The 19,352-nt window shown below is 32.6% G+C and overlaps 3 protein-coding genes across 5 annotated transcripts; 1 reads left to right on the top strand and 2 right to left on the bottom strand.

Annotated features, from left to right (window-relative positions):
• The first annotated feature begins 1,709 nt into the window (after positions 1-1,709).
• On the top strand, positions 1,710-6,067 carry LOC129314843 (hexose carrier protein HEX6). The gene is made up of 3 exons (XM_054958284.1): positions 1,710-1,882; positions 2,650-2,972; positions 4,729-6,067. Exons 1-3 carry the CDS (start codon positions 1,753-1,755, stop codon positions 5,803-5,805), a joined length of 1,530 nt encoding a protein of 509 aa, XP_054814259.1. The 5' UTR covers positions 1,710-1,752; the 3' UTR covers positions 5,806-6,067.
• A 752-nt stretch (positions 6,068-6,819) lies between these two features.
• LOC129315780 (protein FAR-RED IMPAIRED RESPONSE 1-like) lies at positions 6,820-12,498 on the bottom strand. 3 transcript variants are annotated; one of them, XM_054959823.1, is made up of 9 exons: positions 12,393-12,498; positions 8,665-10,970; positions 8,518-8,574; positions 8,258-8,323; positions 8,061-8,129; positions 7,882-7,947; positions 7,728-7,787; positions 7,319-7,387; positions 6,820-7,242 (listed from the first exon to the last, which is right to left on the bottom strand). In XM_054959823.1, exons 2-9 carry the CDS (start codon positions 10,912-10,914, stop codon positions 7,144-7,146), a joined length of 2,736 nt encoding a protein of 911 aa, XP_054815798.1. In that variant the 5' UTR covers positions 10,915-10,970; positions 12,393-12,498; the 3' UTR covers positions 6,820-7,143. The 3 variants fall into 3 exon arrangements, with proteins under 3 accessions (XP_054815798.1, XP_054815801.1, XP_054815797.1); XM_054959826.1 differs by having other exon boundaries at positions 6,820-7,225; positions 12,245-12,496; XM_054959822.1 differs by having other exon boundaries at positions 12,245-12,496.
• A 2,396-nt stretch (positions 12,499-14,894) lies between these two features.
• On the bottom strand, positions 14,895-17,610 carry LOC129315131 (cation/H(+) antiporter 2-like). Its single transcript, XM_054958689.1, is given in 5 exon segments — positions 14,895-16,030; positions 16,033-16,080; positions 16,180-17,170; positions 17,456-17,556; positions 17,559-17,610. Coding segments are annotated over 5 exon segments (2,328 nt in total).
• Positions 17,611-19,352: the final 1,742 nt, after the last annotated feature.

Here is a 19,352-nt window from a genome sequence, read left to right on the forward strand (position 1 = left end):
CCTATTTTTAAGAATATTTTCTCAGTTTTTCTTTTTCTCTTTTTTTTTTCCGCGTATAAACAAAAGATCAAGGCTCCCATTCTTTGAGTCCTTTTCGCTAAATAAATTTGCCTTTTTGTCCCCATATTTTAAAAGTTTAATGAATGATTTAATTTAATAATTAAGAAAAATTGTTCCCTATATTTTGACATGACTCACGCAATAAAGGTTATTGATAAGGCAAATCCATATACCCAACACCACCAATTACTTATTTTTCAGGTTGGGTCTAGCAAAAAAAATTAATATCTCAAAACATAACAAATTAAAATTTAAATATTTGCTAGAAGTTTAGAAGAAGTATTTATATTTAACGCTCAATCATGCTTCGAACATAACTACTATATTAAGAAGACATATGTACACAATCAAAAATTACTGAAAACTACTGATTCTATTGAAATTAGTAAGTAATCCCTTGATAGGTGCAATAATTAATTAATGATAATCCAAAATCTATGAATTAGTACATTGATTCAAAAAAAAAAAGTCATGAACAAAAGATAACCCATCCTCTAATCCATGAATTGCACAAGTTATGAAAAATCATAAATTAGAGGAGGAAATAACGTGAAATTTTCAAAAGTAATTAATACTTGAAAACATATCTTGAATAATAAAATACACGTTTCCTTAATCCATCCAATAAATTAGGAAACAAATATATGTGTACATAGTGAATCAAAGAGATTTTGGAACATGGTGAGTGATTTCAGAACTCTTATCAATCATTTTGAAAGTAAGCCAATCACACAATTACGGAGGGAAATAAGACAAAATAATAACATTAAGGTCAACCAAACACAAAGTTTGTATTTTCACGTTCAATGAATCAGAGATTTGGAACACATTATGATTTGGAGAAATTCTTGCATAGTCTAAAAATATATACCATCTCATTCATACTTTATCCAATAAAATTATACTATATCAATCAAATAAAATTTTAAATGTCATTATTTTTAATGATTTTAGTTGAAATAAATGAGAAATTCTTGCATAAACCTAATGTACTATTGTCCAATAAAACTATGCCATGTTACATCAACTCAATCAAATAAAATCTTATAAGTTACTAGTTTTAATGATATTTTTTTTTAATATGATGCCTCTTTAATTTCTTTTTTTCCTCCCTATTATTATTCATGATAAAATCAATTTATATTTTCAATTATTTGTTATGGCATGTTTTTTATGGGATAAAATATATTATATGAATGACATGGAACATCAAGTCTATGTAAAAATTTCTCGATATAGAGTGACTCTAATTCCTTGCACTCTCTCTCTCTCTCTCTCTTAAATTAAAATAATTTAAAGAATAACTGTATAACACATAACATTAAATGAATTTGATATGTGGTGGTTTTATAATTAGATAGATACAAATGACGTGCCTATACTATATATATCCTCGTATAAATTTCTTGTCGAGTTCGAGTGATCCCAGTTAACTCTTATCAATCAAATCAAATCTCATTTTGAAAAGTAAGCCAGCCACATATTATAATAATGGAGTGAAAGAAGACAAAGTAACATTCAGGTCAAGGAAACACGCAATTGTATTGAAAACTCAAACCAAGATACTGTTAGAATCGTAGTGAACTTATATTAATCCACATATCTAGTAGAGACTGGCCTTGCTGTTCTTTGACAGCCCAGTGGTCTACTGCTCCATCGTCTTCCTCAGTTGGATCTGATCTAAATCTGATCATGGCTCTGAGCTTTGCTGTGACAAACGGAAATGAACAGAATAATGGCAAGATAACGTTGTTCGTTGTCTTGTCTTGCATGATGGCTGCCATGGGAGGTGTCATCTTCGGCTATGACATCGGTATATCAGGTATGACTCTTGCTTTAAATAGAAACCTTAAGCCTCTGTTTTGGATGTGAAAAAAATAAAATATGGGAGAAAAAAAAACTGAGAAAAAAGACATTTTTCGCTGTTATTTTTCTTTAATTTCCCCTTAGAGAAAGGAAAACTAAAGAAAAAGCTTTATGTTACGAGAGAGTCTCTTTCACCTACTTTTTTTTCTTGAAGTTCCTCTGATTTCATATGAGGAAAATTAAAAGGAAAAATTTTATACTAGTAAGAGAAAATGTCTTTTTTTTTCATAATTTTATTTCTTTTTATTTTCTTTACATTACAGACGAAAGGTAAATCTTGCCAACAAAAGATAAAATGATGGTTGTGTCGAATACAAAGGACTCGTTTCTCTTTAAATAAAGTCAAATATTCGAACCTTGTGATGGAAAGATCACAATATAGAGGACTCTATTTGATTAGACTTGATAACATTTGAATGAATATATGTAAATATATATATATATATATATATTAGCCCAATCAAGACTTAGCTCACCCTTCAACTAATGTGAGGGTTTTGTTAGCGGTTAATTTCTAAATACCATATGTCTCAAAACCTGTCTAAATCATATTCCTAGTGAATCCTCTCTCACACACACACACACACACATATATATATGACTAGGCCAAACTCAGATAAGCTTTTTCTTACAGCAAAAGAGAATTCCCAAATCTATTTTCAACATCATGACAATATCTGCATGCATGGGTGCTTTGATGAACTAAAAGGAATGAATATGAAGGTGGGGTGACATCAATGGAGGCATTTCTGGCGAAGTTCTTCCCAGAGGTATACAAGAAGATGGAGGAGGACACAGAATTGAGCAACTACTGCAAATTTGACAGTCAATTACTGACCTCCTTCACTTCGTCGCTCTACGTCGCCGGGCTGCTGACTTCTGCCGCCGCGTCGTACGTCACCAGAGCTTTTGGAAGAAAGCCTTCCATTACTGCAGGAGGAGCTGCGTTTCTTGCTGGTGCAGCCATTGGTGGCGCAGCTCTTAATGTCTATCTGCTCATTCTTGGTCGTCTTTTGCTTGGCGTTGGAGTTGGCTTTGCAAACCAGGTAATAACAAGGTTTCAGTACATAATTGCTACATCATGTTTAGAACATAACCAAAAAAAATATATGTCTCTTTAATCATCATGTATGTTATAAAATAAAAGCATAATCTTTTTAGGAGAATGACTCTTTAAATCCTAAAAGAGTAAATTAATAACTTCTAGGTTCTTGATAAAATTTTTAGAAAAATAAGTTGTCAATATTCATTCAAATAATTGTAAATTCAGGAGTTTTACTTTTAAATAAAATATTTAAATTATAAATGTAATTCTCAGTTTGCAATTGGAATTTCTATCTGCAAATATCCTAATCAATATTTGAAACTAATTTTTTAGAACTTATTAAGCTAAGATTTTAATACTTACTGTTCTTTTAATATTTGTAGTGAGTCTGTTTTAGAGCAAAATTAAGCTATGATTTTTTTTATATTGTAAATTTTATTAATCCCAATCGGTTTTTCTTCTCTCTTTGAAGAAATACTACTATGCGTCTTGCAATCCCGTCCCTTCAAGGAGGGAAGATCAAGATTTTGATTCCTTTATTTAAGAATGATGATTTAAGCAGTACCAATAACAGAGAGGAAGTTATAGGGAAACCATTTTATATTAACCCAATTTAATGATTAGACTGATCAATCGATACCAATATATCATATAAACTTAGAGGATTCAACGAGAAGGAAACTCCATGTTTCACCATAGATAGATTCACATCCACAAAACCTCAACAGCTTAGGGTTCATTTGGATTTGTAGCTTTTAACATTCAGAAAGTATTTTTTTTATTTTTCAAAAGTCAAATATTGTTTAATTTTCAATTTTTTTAAGAACTCCATTTAAAAAAAAATTCAGATATTGTTAAATGTACTTTTTGCTAACTGGAAAACATGAAACTTTCAAAAAGTGAATTTGAAAAGGTTGATATTATTTTACCATATCACCCCAAGTTTAATATTTTATTTTTTTATTTAAAAAATAGTTAGTTCATTAAAAATATAATTATTATTTCAATAATAATAATTAGGTATCAAGTTTTTAGCCTTATAAATTAACTAATTAATCATATTAATTTTTAACATTAACATATAAAAAAATTACAAATCTTTATATTTTTTAAAGTTACAAATTAAAAAAGTACAAATAATTAGAGATTAAGTTCTTAACATTATAGATTGAATTTTATATTATTTAAAATCTTTATCATATTTTTTAAATATTTTAAATATATTACATTTGTATAATAAAAATTATAAATCATCATAAATCAATGTCCTTTTTAATAATTGTACATTCAAAAGCACATTTCACTGTCATAATTCAAACAACTTTCAGTGTATTAAACTGACTTTTGAAAAAATATATCTAATCACAAATTTCATTATAATAACTGACTTTTATTAAACTAACTTTTACCAAATGAACTTTCAATAAATAAACTTTTAATAAATTAAAAATTAAACACACACTTAATTCAAACGACCTAATTCTCTTGCCCATGAGATATACTAGACATGGCTATGATCTAGCTCCAATCATTTTTTTTTTTTCGAATATCAATAAAGGATCCTGGAAGAAACTTAATTTCTTAAAAGGATTTCTGATAAATAAACATTAACAAATTAATTAGTAACGTCATTATTTTAAGAGGTATTCTTCCTGTCCAAAATTCTTGTCAGATATTAAATTTTTTTAAGAATTTTTCATTGATTCTCCCTTTTTTAACGCTAAGAATGTCTTGTTACTTCTCCACTTGTTCTGCAGTCAGTTCCTCTATATCTATCAGAAATGGCACCACCAAGACTAAGAGGAGCAATCAACAATGGATTCCAATTCAGCATTGGAATTGGAGCTTTATGTGCTAATTTCATCAACTATGGCACACAGAAGATCCAAGGTGGATGGGGTTGGCGTATCTCACTTGCCATGGCAGGAGTGCCAGCCTTGATCCTCACACTAGGTGCGCTGTTCCTCCCAGAAACTCCCAATAGCCTAATCCAACGCAGCAAAGATCACCAAAAGGCAAAGCTAATACTTCAACGAATTCGAGGAATAGATGATGTTCAAACTGAGCTTGATGGTCTCATCAAAGCAAGTTCAACATCAAAAAACACCGATCACTCGTTCAAGCTTATCTTGAAACGAAAATACAGACCCCAACTTGTCATGGCAGTGGCGATACCATTTTTCCAGCAAGTGACAGGGATCAATGTCATAGCCTTCTATGCCCCTTTGCTTTTCAGAACCATTGGGTTAGGTGAAAGTGCTTCACTCTTGTCTGCTGCCATGACTGGCATTGTAGGCACAGGCTCGACCTTCATATCAATGCTCATTGTCGACAAATTTGGCCGGAGAACCTTGTTTGCAATAGGAGGCATTCAGATGTTAGCATCACAGAGCATAGTAGGAGGGATACTAGCAGCTCATCTGAAAGATTATGGAGGATTGAGCAAAGGGCATGCTTACTTGGTTCTGCTGATGATATGCATATATGTTGCGGGGTTTGGATGGTCATGGGGGCCACTGGGGTGGTTAGTGCCAAGTGAGATTTTTCCATTGGAGATTCGGTCGGCTGGGCAAAGCATCACAGTGGCAGTGAGCTTCCTCTTTACTTTCATTGTTGCTCAGACATTCCTGGCTATGCTTTGCCACTTCAAGTCTGGGATTTTCTTCTTCTTTGGGGGTTGGGTGGTGCTGATGACTGTGTTTGTGTACTATCTCCTGCCAGAGACCAAGAATGTGCCCATTGAACAGATGCAGAAGGTGTGGCATGACCATTGGTTTTGGAAGAGAATGATGGATGAAGGGATTGATAAGAGAGAACAAGAGAGTGGACTCTGACTCTTAAAATTCTAGTTCCAAGTTTTTTTGGCTGTTTAGGCATGATGAAAGAAAGAATTTTTTTTCATTCAGCTACAATGCATATCATGTCCTTGTAATTAATTGCTCAACAGCTTCTACTTCTTTCACTTTTCAAAGTAATTGTACGATAGTTATTTTTCAACTTCAAAATCACTTCTTTCACCAGATCTTCCTTTCATTTCATTCTATCCCCCAAACAGGCCATGGGTACTTGGCACAAAAAAGTTTTCATCATAACAATTATTTGATCCAATAGAGCAATGGAAGTCGCTTTCTATTGCACGAGATTGTATGTGATACTGGTAAAAAAAAGTGTCCATTTAAAGTTAAATTTTTCCGGTCCTCAGATATGGCACACTGATAAGGCTTCTTTTTCCCAGGTTTGTCTAGGTGGTGATTCAATGACATCCAATACTGAGCTTAAAAAAACTATTTTACAGATCAAGAAAATCATGAACTTAATAGATATATATATATATATATATATTACCTATATAGACAGAAGAATATATAAAATAAATAGAAGCTTAATAAATACTCAAACACAACATCTCCCCCAAAAGCTAGAGTATGAATAAGGTCGTCAGCAAGATAGGAGGAAAATAATTCAATATGTATGAAAAAAAAAATTATCCAGTCCATAGACAAACTAAATTAAGCCTTCTATATCAGTTAGCGGTAAAATGAATAGTCTAATTTTAGATACATATAGAGAAAATGCATATTCACATATCTTGGACCTTTTAATGTCGTCCAATATGCAAATAAAATTAAAGCAGCGATTTGGACTGTGTTTTTAATTTTATCTTCTCAGAGGATGCTTGAATGTTGCATCCCTGCTATGCTTCATAGACTCAGAGAAACCACAAAAAGATGTTCCTACGAAAAGTTATTATTCTGGACCATCTCACCTGCAAATGTTAATGATTAATATTACAGGATAATTTAATAACTTGAATTACAATGAAGCGGGATCGAGGCGCTTTACTACACTTCAATTTAAAATCTTGTCCCATAAATTAAATTTTTTTTTTCATCTTTATTTATGGGGCTCCAGTTGGAGATGTTACATTCTCATCTTCTATAACTCTTGTTAATAAAATTTCTCTTTCTATTAAAAGAAGTAGAATAAAATACAGGTCGGTGGTTCGCTCTCAAAAAAAAAAAAAATACAGGTCAGTGCATTACGCGTCTACCATGCCAGAATGGGATAAAACCAATTTAGGCTCATCAGATAAACGGGTTAGCATTTTACTTTTAACAAATATAGGACACGGAACATAAATGACGATCTACAACTCATCATCAGTTAACAACCTAACTACTGCAAAAGGTGCCTTGAGTTGAGTTGTTTGGCTCCAATCTCAAGTACATGTGATGATCCTTCAGAGGACTGTTCCTGCAATGTAGAAGCAACTGTTATGAATAGTCAGGGGATGGAATAAGAACAGAACAACAAAAGCAACAACAATTTCAGAGTTAACTCAAGTACCACATTTCGCAAGCCATCTTGAACATCAAAACAATTCGGGTTAGTTTGTTGTCTGAAAGGTAACTCTGCCTACAAACATAAATCAGCAGCAGGATGTCATCATTGAAATGCCTGACAACGATAATAATTATACACAGCAAGAATAGCCACCAATACCCTAGCTGTACATATATTCAAGAGTCATAAGATATGATGCAAGGGATATTACCAGGTAATGTCAAAGAGCAATAATGGCCTGTGTCTACTCTAGAATCCTTCGACATTAAAAGGTTGACAAGGCATTGAAAATGATAAGCCATTTGAAAGTAAATTAAATATTTTCTCCTTTCTTCAGTTCTTAGTATTAAAAAAGGTTAAATTAGATGGAATGCCAGTCCCATTCCTTGGAAAATATACTAGAATAACGTACCATCCCTTGTGGAGTTAGGTAGCGGCCATCATGGATATGTGTGATTGAGTTCAGTTGTCCCTACAACATGGATCAATCCAAATTCAACTGTTGAAGCCCAAAAAGATACAGAATATAGAAAACACACGCCAAAGACTAGCCAAATTTGCATTACTAGGCCTTGGATGTTATGGTTGCTGTAATAATCAGTACGATTGGCAGCTACTGAGTTCAATTGCCCCTAAAACATAAGATCGGAGATCAGTCAGAGTATCAAGATCATCAAGCACACAAAATTTGGGTATTAAAAGTAGAAATAAATATCTTGATACACGGCTGTAGAGGATTTCTTACCATTCCAGAAACAGTATGTTGAGTGGCATAATAGCCATCCAAGTTGTGAGATCTTGAGGTCAGCTGATCCTGAAAGAAAATTAACAGAAAGGGCCCAAATTTCAAAAGCTACAAATTTCCGGTGGCTTGAAAATAGTCACACCATGATACAACGTTTAACTACAAGTGCATGCAGTAACAATGAAACCATGCCATACCATTTCTTGAATGCTTTGTTGTGATTCATAAGAACAATCAAGGCCTGCTGCTCTTGTAGAGTTGGCCTATAAAGAACACAATTCATAAAAAACTCCTCCACAATGTGATATCACAATCAGCATCTTCTAGATGTTTCCAATAAGAAGATTCAGCTCACTAGCTATTCATTTCAAACTTTTTTAAAAGAGAAAGCATTGATAACGCAATGCAACAGTATAACCAGATTTTTCTTTTATATAGATAATGATATGGTACCAACCATTTGCTGCCAGCTGCTATCAATTCCAATAGCAATGATTTTTGGCTCCAGAAGTTCCTATTAATACATAATATTGGCGGGAAAAAACTGTCAAGTTAATGAAACAAAAATAAAATGAGCATGATGATTGACTGAGTTCTGATTGACCTGTCTTTTCTTCAAAGAATTGTCCTTTTCATTCATATTACAAGCAGAGTTGCTTATAGTCACATGATTAGAACGAAGAATTGGTAGGCTTGGTTCTATGATACTCTTAGTTGAGTTGATCATGCTCTCACATTTTCTCAATGCTTCTTCCAGTGCATTTACAGCAACAGTGTAACTTGCTTGTGATAAAGACCCTTCATCTCCCAGCTCAAACGCAAGCTGACATAGATTAGTATAGCGTTTCCTCCTAGAGTCTCCCACATCAGACAACTCTCTTGTTATTTGTCTATTCTTTGCTTCTTTTGTCCACCGTTTTAGTATATACTGAGATGGGATATTATGTACACCAGAAATTTGTAGAACAATCATTACATGCCTACAAAGAAAACCATTGAATTCAAATAAACGGCATGAACAAGATGTATCAGAAGTTATATTGTTCCTCAAGACGATAAATTGTTGATTATCTTCAAAATCTTGAACCCTAAACATCTTTATCGGTCCATTTTCACTTTCTTTTTTTGGATGGCAAGCAATAACTCCCAATACCTCACTTTGGAATTTCTTAAATATTGTTCGTGTGTACAATGTCACCATTTGTTTCTCAAAAGGTGAGGGGGATTTTAATACTGGTTGTTTATGAAAAGTTTCTAAATCTGCTTTAGCTTCATCTTCACATTTCCCTCGTAATATCACTTGGTATTGCTCTAAAAACTCTTTCAATTTAGTTTTCCTCTGCACATGTTTGTCTAACAAACAGTTTATAGCTTCTGAACGTTTCCTTGTAGACATTCCAGCTAAGAAAGTGTCTCCCATATAAGTAGGTATCCAGTATTGACGATCCTCATAAATTGAGCACAACCAATTCTCATCACTTAAATTGAATCTCCTAATCATTTTCCACCATCGCTTCTCAAATTGTTCATTTGTCCAAGACTTCAACACGCATTTGTTAAATTTCGTCATAAAATTTGCATGCTGCCGCGTTACATGACTTAACTTTTCTGGAATCTTGCTCAGGATATGCCACAAACAAAAACAATGATGAACTCCTGGAAGAACTTCAGTAACAGCTTCTTTTAGAGCTTTGGCTTGGTCTGTAAGTATTACCTTTGGGGAACATCCATCCATCGCCCTCAACCATGCCTGCAGCACCCATGTATAAGTTGATTTAGACTCATCCGACACAATTGCACATCCTAGCAACAGGAACTGATAGTGGTGGTTCACACCAATAAAGGGAATAACAGGAAGCTTATATTCATTCTTGATATGCGTGGTGTCAAGAAGAATCACATCACCAAAGTGTCTATAATCAAGCCTACTTTTTGCATCAACCCAGAAAACACTTCTCAATTGCAGCTCTTCACTCAGATCTACTGCATAAAAGAAATTAGGATTCTCATCTTGCATACACATAAAATGGTCAAGCAGAGCATGGACATCTGCTTCATCTAAAGCCAACTGCTGTCTATTACCTGAATGGTTTCCACTGCTACCTTTCTTATTGTCAACTTTTTTATATCCATCAGATTTTCTCGGCATAACACACAAATTTTTTGTTCTAGCCCTAGTAACCTGTAATGCATCGCCATTGCTACTCAGAGCTAGATTCCCATGTCCCGCAAAGTAAAAGGCTTGGTCAGGAAAAATTTCATGGTTATGCTCTTTTATGAAACTGCAGATTATCCATATATCATCTTGCCTTCTTTTGACATGCACACAGGCCTTGCAATCTGTTTTTGCCCAAGATAAGTTCACTCTACCTCTTTTCCTTTTTACAGGAATACTTGGTATGGTATCTGTTTTTGAAAGAGAATTCGAAGTTTCAGCTGCACAGGGTTCTTGCTTGTTTCCATATCTGCTACATGCAAATTTTGCATCAATAAATTTTCCAGATATTCTAGATCGGCGGCTAGCTTTTATTATAGCTGTAAATCCCACAGATTTTGCATAATCTTTATAATATGAAAATGCTTCCTCCTTTGAATTGAATTCCATTCCATCATGAGGCTCTGGTATTTTTGAAGAATTCAAGTTGGTTCCTTGTCCAGTGCACCCTTCCTTTCCATGATTTAATAATTCAGCATTGGTACCTGGCCCTGCATTCTCGTTATCATTTCCAACAACTTCTAAAGAGCTTCTGGGTTCATTGATATTATTTATACCATCAACTGCATCAGCAAGTACTAGATTCCTATTGTCTTCCTCATGACATTCTCCAGATGGCTGCTCAAGATCTATCCCCATACACAAAATTTAAGCTTTTCTTTCAACTCATAGAAACCTGTCTACTACATTTGAACCTATGGAAATAGGAGTAGAGAGTTGAAAACTATTAGATAAAACAAAAGGGAAGAATTAAAGTATGAACAACAAATTTTCATTAAATGTAATTCACAAATTGGTCAAATTAATGGAATATTTAAAAGCCTGGCAGGGATAAATCTATCTTCTTCATACCAGATAAAGAGAAAATTTTAATAAAACATAAAATCATTGACAGGGTAGGATCTAGCTAAATCCATTGACAGGGTAAGTGCTGTTGGAAAATAGGCCATATACTATATGTATGTCACAGACATGATCAGCCACGACCTAAATGCAAGAAGAAAGGGGTCTGCCAGAATTCTACATTAATACATCTGGAAACTTGAATGAGCAAATAGTTTACACGACACCAACCCCAATCTTCAAGAATGTCATAAGCTAGATGTTGAGGACTTGATCCTAGTCCAAATTCATGTCTCTTTCCCCAGTTCTTCCTCTCAGGCCTAGGCATCTTTTGCAACAAATATGAATATAAACTAGAGGTTTGTTCCAGATCAAAATACAGGATAAGAAAAATAAATATAAAAAATGTTCATAAAAACAGTCTCAATGAAGAGTTGTTCAGCAACAACATATGCTCCAAGATGAAAAATCTCAACTTGCCATCATAATCAAGAAAATTTCCTACTTGAACAAGCAGCTTTTAAAATAACATTCCATAGCTTCTATGCTGAGCTTGATAACCAATCAAACTTTTTATATTTTTTTGGGCCACAAGTAACCAAACAAACTTATTGATGAGCAAAAAAACATAGCTCTTATCAAGGGCAGTAAACACTCTTCAGTCCATTTTTTCTCCCAATCTGTTAATTTCACAATTACTAAACAGTAAACCTTTCCAAACAAAAACATTCAGCTTTTTCCCTTTTTTTTGGGGGGGGGGATTGTATAATTGGAAGATTTCAAACAGGGACCCATTCTTGGTGATATTTACCTGCAAGGACCAAGTAAGCACCTGATATACAGAGATAGTTATATCAGAAGTCCTTATTTACAAAAATTCTTTCACTTAAACTACAAAATAACTTTGGGTATGTACAAGATCCCAAGTAAAACACAAAGACCATCAATCAACCGAAAGTGAAATCACAAGCTGAACCATCCACTGCAACTTTCTTCCATGGAATTAAAATTTTTCCACGAAATAAATAAAAAGAATCCATTCAAATACCACTCAAACCCAAATTCGACTCAAGTAAGTCACGTCCTTGATATCAATCAATATAATCATAAAATGGAAACTAATTACGTAGAGGTTTGTGGCCCTTCGACGAACTTCCTAGAAACCGTACTTTCAACCGCAAGCTCGAACAAAAGCCACTGATTCTGGAGCTCGAAGAAGGATGGATAACATAAGAAGATTGTGGAAGCAACCTTGAAGAAGAAAGGCAGGGTACCTATGGAGTTTGACCGCTAGTGTCTTTCTTCGGCGATTATGCAATTGCAAGGTCCGTGACCGTGATGAAGTTCGATCACTCAGGTGCTCTCTCGCTGTTTTTTTTTTTTTTTTCCTTGTTTTGTGCCAAAAAGATATTATTTTTTTTAATTTGATTTCATGGTTTTTATCTGTTGTTTCTCTGTTCTCCTGTTTCTTTCTTTTTTTCTTTTTTACTGGTTTTCTATTTTCTTTTGGCAAGCCAAGAAGATATAACCGCGATAAGAATTTAAATCCTCTAAATTGAAAAATTCATGGATTTTATAAAGTTTATTTTTATAAGAGAAAGAAAAGTTTATATATTATAAAAAATTATAAAATAAGTGAAAATATAAAAAGAAAAAGAAAATTTCATTTAAATTTATGAATTTCGACTTCAGAGGTCAGCGTCTTTGACTATAATATATACATGCAAAAATATTTCATTCACGAATTGAAGCTTAAAAATGATTAAATTCAATTATTAACTCATTTAATTTTTTTAATAACGTGTCATGAACTCCAGTAATTCAATTCCCAAAATTAATATTATAAAGCATACAAAGTATGAATGCTATAAAAATACTCTCCAAATACAAAAAATTGAAATTACAAGAATATCAACAAGAAAGAAAATACAAAAAGGGAAGAGGAACAAAAATGGCCGAGAAGGAGAGGAATTCCCAGAAACCAACTCACAATACACACACAGATATATATATATATATATATATATATTATTTGTGAACTTATTTAAGTTGATAGGGACATTTTAATTATTAGATTTTATGACAAGTAACTTACATATTGCTTTTACTTAACGAGGCCATGCTTGCCTTATTGTGTTTTATATGAGTTGTTTCTCTCCCCAAGTTATATACTCTCTTTTCAACCAATACATTCTTTCTTCACTAAATTCTCATCTAGAGCTTTCATACATCATAACAAACCTATCCTAATTTGCTTCAGTATTACTTTACGGTCTTTTTTCTTTTTCTGGTAGGAGCCAATTACAACAAATTACACCCCCACGCTTTTATACTTTGGGGTCCACCTAGCCCTCTTATAAAAAATTAAGATCGAGTTTGAGAGTTTAAAAAAAAAAATTTACTCAAAGTTTATTTAAACTACTTGAATAAATTTAAATAAATTTGAACCAAGCCCAAATACATGAGTTCATTTTTTTTAAGATAAAAATTGAAAAAAATAATTTTTTAAAATTAAAATTACATAAAAAAAATTAATATTTAATAATTTAAATATTTGAGCACTTTTATATGTTAAAATATTTTAAACGGAATCTGTTTGAATTACCAGTTTTAGGAATAAGAAACTATAAGCGCCTGACAAACCTAATGATTATGAGCCTTCTAGAGCAAAGTCTAAAATCACATATTTAAAGAGTGGCCAAACCCACCCTTGTAACTATTCCCCAACATCTGTATAACCATTGACAGCTTGACAAAAAAAAAATATTAATAATAGAATAAAATTTACTATATATATATATATATAAAGTTTCTCTTCTAATAAAATTTGCATAACTCGGAATGGTAGATGAGGTGTGGATAAAAATCAAGAATTTAATCCAGATAAAAATAGGTGTAGAGATTGAATAAAAAAATGTTAATCAAGCTTGACTAAGTTAAAAATTGAGGTATACTAAGGCACTATTTGATTTCTATTTCTAAAAATTGTTTTTGGTTTTTAAAAATAAAAAATAAAAAATCATTTGGGTAAGTGTTTTGCATTTATATATTTTTAAAACTGTTTTTATTTTTTAATTTTAAAACAAAAATGAAAACAATTTAGAACAGTTTTTGTTTTCCTTTTTCACTTTTGAAATACATTTATGTCTGACTATTGTTAATTACCTTTAGCCATAATTAATTATTATCATAAACCATTGCTATTAATTATTGGCAACCATTATTTTTTTTTTTTGATTAATAAGATAGGCTGTAGCCTGAGCAACAAGCTTATATAGTTTTGTCAGACCAATACAAGTCACTACAACTCACCAAGAGTTCAAACCAATTGAAACCACTATTGTTAGCCTTTTTATAACTTTAAAATTGTTTTCAAATTAATATAATTAAGTGAATTTTTATCTCGTTTTGTTTTAAATATTTTAATTTATAAAGTAGTTTTTAAAAATAAAAATAAAAACAAAATCAAACAAGCCCCTTAATTACTCAATGGAACATGTTAGAGGTTTACTTGTTTAAATACATTTTTATGAGAAAATCACGTATCTATATCCTATGGCAAAGGCTATAAAGCCTATTTTGTCCCTATAAGTTTCCCAAGCGATCACAAAACTATCAGTTCAAGTCATCACCATCATCTTCTTTGGTTATATAGCATTGCCTGAATAACACACAAGAAAATAGAAATCTTCCTCTTTAATATATCTATATATACAGAGTATGTACACAAAATTGAATATGTCAAATTATGAATTCTAAGTTTACACTTTTATTTATCAATCATTCATCAGGTTTTTCTTCACATCCCTATGCTGTTGTACAACCAAAACTGAACCATGAATGGCCAGTTCTGAAGATGCCAAAACATCACCAACTATTCCAAGTTCTGGACACTCCTCCCAGTCACTCATACCAATTGTTAATGAACAATGCCCTCTTCCACCCTTTCCTACTATAAACAATGAATACATGTCACCTATTTCTTTGAAAACTTGAACTGTTTGTGCCCCATTACTCACAAACTTCTCCACATACCCGATCTGACCCGATGCCACGTACCGGTTGTAGAAATCAACCATGAAGGTATTATCAATCTCGTTCACAGTTTCTTGCCCTGACAATGACATTAAAATTTCTTGATCTTCTGATTCTTCAGAGGAAGTCTCACTTCGTGGCATGGAAGCAAGCAAGAACCGGATGATTGTCAAGTTGATTTTTGAGTGTTGTGCGATGCGTATGCTCCAAGCAATCGCCTCACGATCATCTGAACCTCCAAAGAAAAGTGTTACAACATTTTGTATGCCTTCAGAGGCTGTTAACTGTGAAAAGCTAGGAACCCTACTTAGCCCTCTTTCTACAATGACACCTACCGAACAAGGGGCGTGTCTGAGAACCTTCTGATTTGTAGTCCTTATGCCTTCTTTCCCACTTTCCAATTTTCCATCAATACGTTGGTGTTTGTGAAAAGGAAGCAAAATAATAGTTACATGTAAATCTTCTGCATCATTGCAGACATCTTCATACAAACTTGGGAAAGAAGATACTGCCTTTCTTTGGTGGATCAAAATCTTTGTTTGAGTAGTGAAGTTGTCAATAGCTTCGTTAATTTCCACTACATCATTGCCACCATAGTCATCGTCATCACTAAGCTCAGCATTTTCTTTTTGGTGGTATAACATATTTGACTTGATCTTCTTTACAAGCTCTATTAGGTGCATTGAGTAAACAGTAGCTGGTGATGTTCTAGAGCCATTTATTGCTAAAACCAATGCTAGTACAGCAGACACTTGACGAGGATCATACACGCAAGCTAGAATTCGAAGCTCATGCTCCACTTGTTGTGATTCAAGAGTTGTATGTTGGTTTGCAAACATTTTATCATCAGCTCTGGTCAGAGAAGCAACAATTATTCTGATATAATTGTGTTAAGCACTATTGCTACTAACAACACATTGTAAGCTTCTGCAGAAAAACTCTGCAGATTAAAAGAAGAGCCAATGAATCAGTAGTTGAAGTTGAGATTTTAACTGTGAATGAGTTTAATGATGTCAAGACATAAACTTACAATTATTCCCTTTGCCGCTGCACCAAAGAATAGCAGATCAGCATACCCTCTGGTGTTCAATATGAAGCCAAGAAAAATACCTTCACTTGGAGGAATTTGAAGGTAACGACAAGCCAGAAGAGTGCCACTAAGCTTACTGCCAATACTCAGTAAGATCAATATGGCGACATTGGTTACATCATTCAAGTTTCTTAAGGCAATGAGGTTACACTGAAAGCCTAAGTAGCCAAAGTACACTGGAAGTATAAAGTTGTAAATAGAATAACCAAGTTTATGTATCAATGTTCTAGCTGTTTTACCTTCCCTTGGAAACATCAAGCCAACTAAAAAGCAACTAATAATACTGTTGAAACCCCAAATTTCTATAATCATTGAGTTCCCTACAAGAAGGAATAGGATGAGTAAAAGTTGTGGAGCCTTTAGGTACTTTTGGTTTGCATGTCTCTTATTCAGCCATAAGGCTAAATACCTGTTTATCAGAATCAACACCCCAGTAATTAGAAAGCAACCAAATCCAGCCAGAATACTTTTTGTATGCCAGTTAACTAACAGATTGAAAAACAACAAGCAAGTCATTTCTATGATTAATGCAGAAGACACCGCGATTCGCCCCATGTTCGATGCAATCAACCTCATTTCTGATGCCAAACGAATCACCAAGGGAGAGCTTGTGTATGATACTATAAGCATAATGATCATGCAAAAGTATGGCAAAGGGGCATTGTTTGTTAACTGCTTGTACAGATAAAATGACACTCCTAAACCAAAAATGGCTCCCACAGCAGCACCACCACAGGCTACCAAGCTGACTAGACGTAGATTGAGCATTGTGTATTGAGTATTCATCTCTAATCCAAACAAGAACGTGATGAAGATTCTGCAGAAGAAGCTCACAACTTCATAGTAATTTGTGGAACTCTGAAGGAAAAAATATTCTTGTATTTGCTTAACATGAGATAATGCTGTTGGCCCTAATACCACTCCAGCCTGTTCAACAATAACACAACCCACAATTTCATCATCATCAATGAACTTGAATCTCTCCATTTCAAGCTGATAGAGTCATTTTCAAACAGTGATATAAAGACCCCGCCAAAATGTGAGTGGGTCACAACATACTATAAAGTATAAACTATACAGTACAGCTTTCTATCTATGCAATTGACGCTATCAAATTTCGAATGAAATGATTCAAATCCATCTTCCATGATTCAGTGAGGGAAAAAAAATCCCAAAATTAAAAGTTCCAATCGGGAAAAAAGAGGGAATTACCAAAATCTGCGCTATTGGTCCTGGCTGACCGAAAGTCTTGAGAACAACGTTGAAAAAGTGTGAGATGACGAGAATGCAGGACACTTGCATGCCCATGAGCTAAGAGGGTTGATCAAATCGTTTTGACGACAAAACATGGTGTGTGTGGCATCCATTTTCGCGTCAATTCTACGTCAGAAACTCAGAAATTTGGAGGAATCGTTGTACTGGATTAGGGAGAAAATTGATTTTTTTTTTTGGAAACAAAGTTGATCATGGGGATGAGATGGCCTCTTTGATTCAGATCCTATATTGTTGGAAGAAGACGCTTATTTGACATAACACATAACCCGCGTTTACTTGTTCTCCCTTCGACTTAGCAAATGATCAATAATTACAGGGTATGGTGCATTATCTAGCAGGGGTCACACTTCCCATAATATTTTTTCTTAAAATAATTAAAATATAACATTTTCTATCTTAATGTTAAATAATAAATGCTGATCATAAAATATTATATAAAAAAAGGTAGTTTGACTATTGAATAAACCAACATTTGTAAGTATTTAATGTTAAAGTGGAGAATACTATATTTTAATTATTTTAGGGATAAAAATATTACACCAAATAGCTTAGGATATCATTGGTCAAAAAAATAGTTTAATATATTAAGGTATTCCTAAAAAAATATTTTAAAAATAAAAAATACACATTTACTCTTAATTAAAACTAACATATGAATAATTAAACACTTATTTCTAAAGGTTAAGTCTGCCCGTGTTCTAAGAAAATTGTGTGTGTGTTTTTTTTGAAAAAAAAGCATTATACATAAATAGTGCAAAATGATTTAAATTTTATATTAATACTAATATTAATAATATAAATGTGCGTTTGTGTTTTGGATAGATATCTTTGGTCCTTTTTTGTTATCAAAGGTATCTCTGCTGTCAGTAACCATGAGATGTATTTCTTGAAAAATTTGAGCATCATTTAAGAAACTAACATCTGTCAAGCGCTGTTTTATAGTCATCTAACTTTATGAAAAAAATCATTTTGATTTCTTAATTATTAAAACAAACCATCAAATTTTTTTTGGTAATCTAATACGAATTAATATTAATAATATAATAATTTTTATAAAAATATTGAGATTAACTTTTAGGTGTTAACAAAATATTTGCAAATAATGTTAAATTAAATTAATTTGCTTAAAATAATGATGATTGATATAAAAATATTATTTGAAACTAACAATATTAGGGTTATATGATTAAAAAATATTTTATGAAATCAGAAATTAAATAAAAATTTATATAAAATTAAAATATTAGAAGTGCATTTTAACTAATATTTGTTTCCTAGAAATGATGAATATTAAATATTGATATCATCATATCATATATATATAGTGAGTATAAATATATATATATATATATATATATATAAAAGGGTAAAGTAGATAATTTGGCTATAGACTACTTTTTTAGGAGCATTTGGTAGCTAAAACTATCTAACTGATGTAAAATAAATCCTCAACTTTAAAAAACAGAACATCCAGTGGATTATCATTAACTTTAGTTAGTAGGCATTATATGGGGCCCATAAATGACATGTGATACTCTACATCAACATGTGTAAGTGTGCAAATTTAGTTATGAATTATTTTTGAGGAGCACTGGGAAGTTTTTTTATATAACAAATGAACCATTCAACATCTTTTATTAATTTTAAACTAAACACTAGTTACTTTTATAGTTATGAGACTCATAACGTATCAATTTCTCTAATTATCTTGTCTTCATTCTCAGTCTCAACTTAAAATGAAAAATGGTTCAAAGAGTTATTATCTAAAGATATTCACAAAAATGATGTTAATGAAATGGAAGCTTGATTTAATACGTGTGGAGAGATGTAACAC

This window comes from Prosopis cineraria, unplaced genomic scaffold (assembly GCF_029017545.1).
Source record: "Prosopis cineraria cultivar Desert tree isolate PC_DT_omini unplaced genomic scaffold, ASM2901754v1 PC7, whole genome shotgun sequence".
In the NCBI taxonomy this organism is placed as follows: domain Eukaryota; kingdom Viridiplantae; phylum Streptophyta; class Magnoliopsida; order Fabales; family Fabaceae; genus Prosopis; species Prosopis cineraria.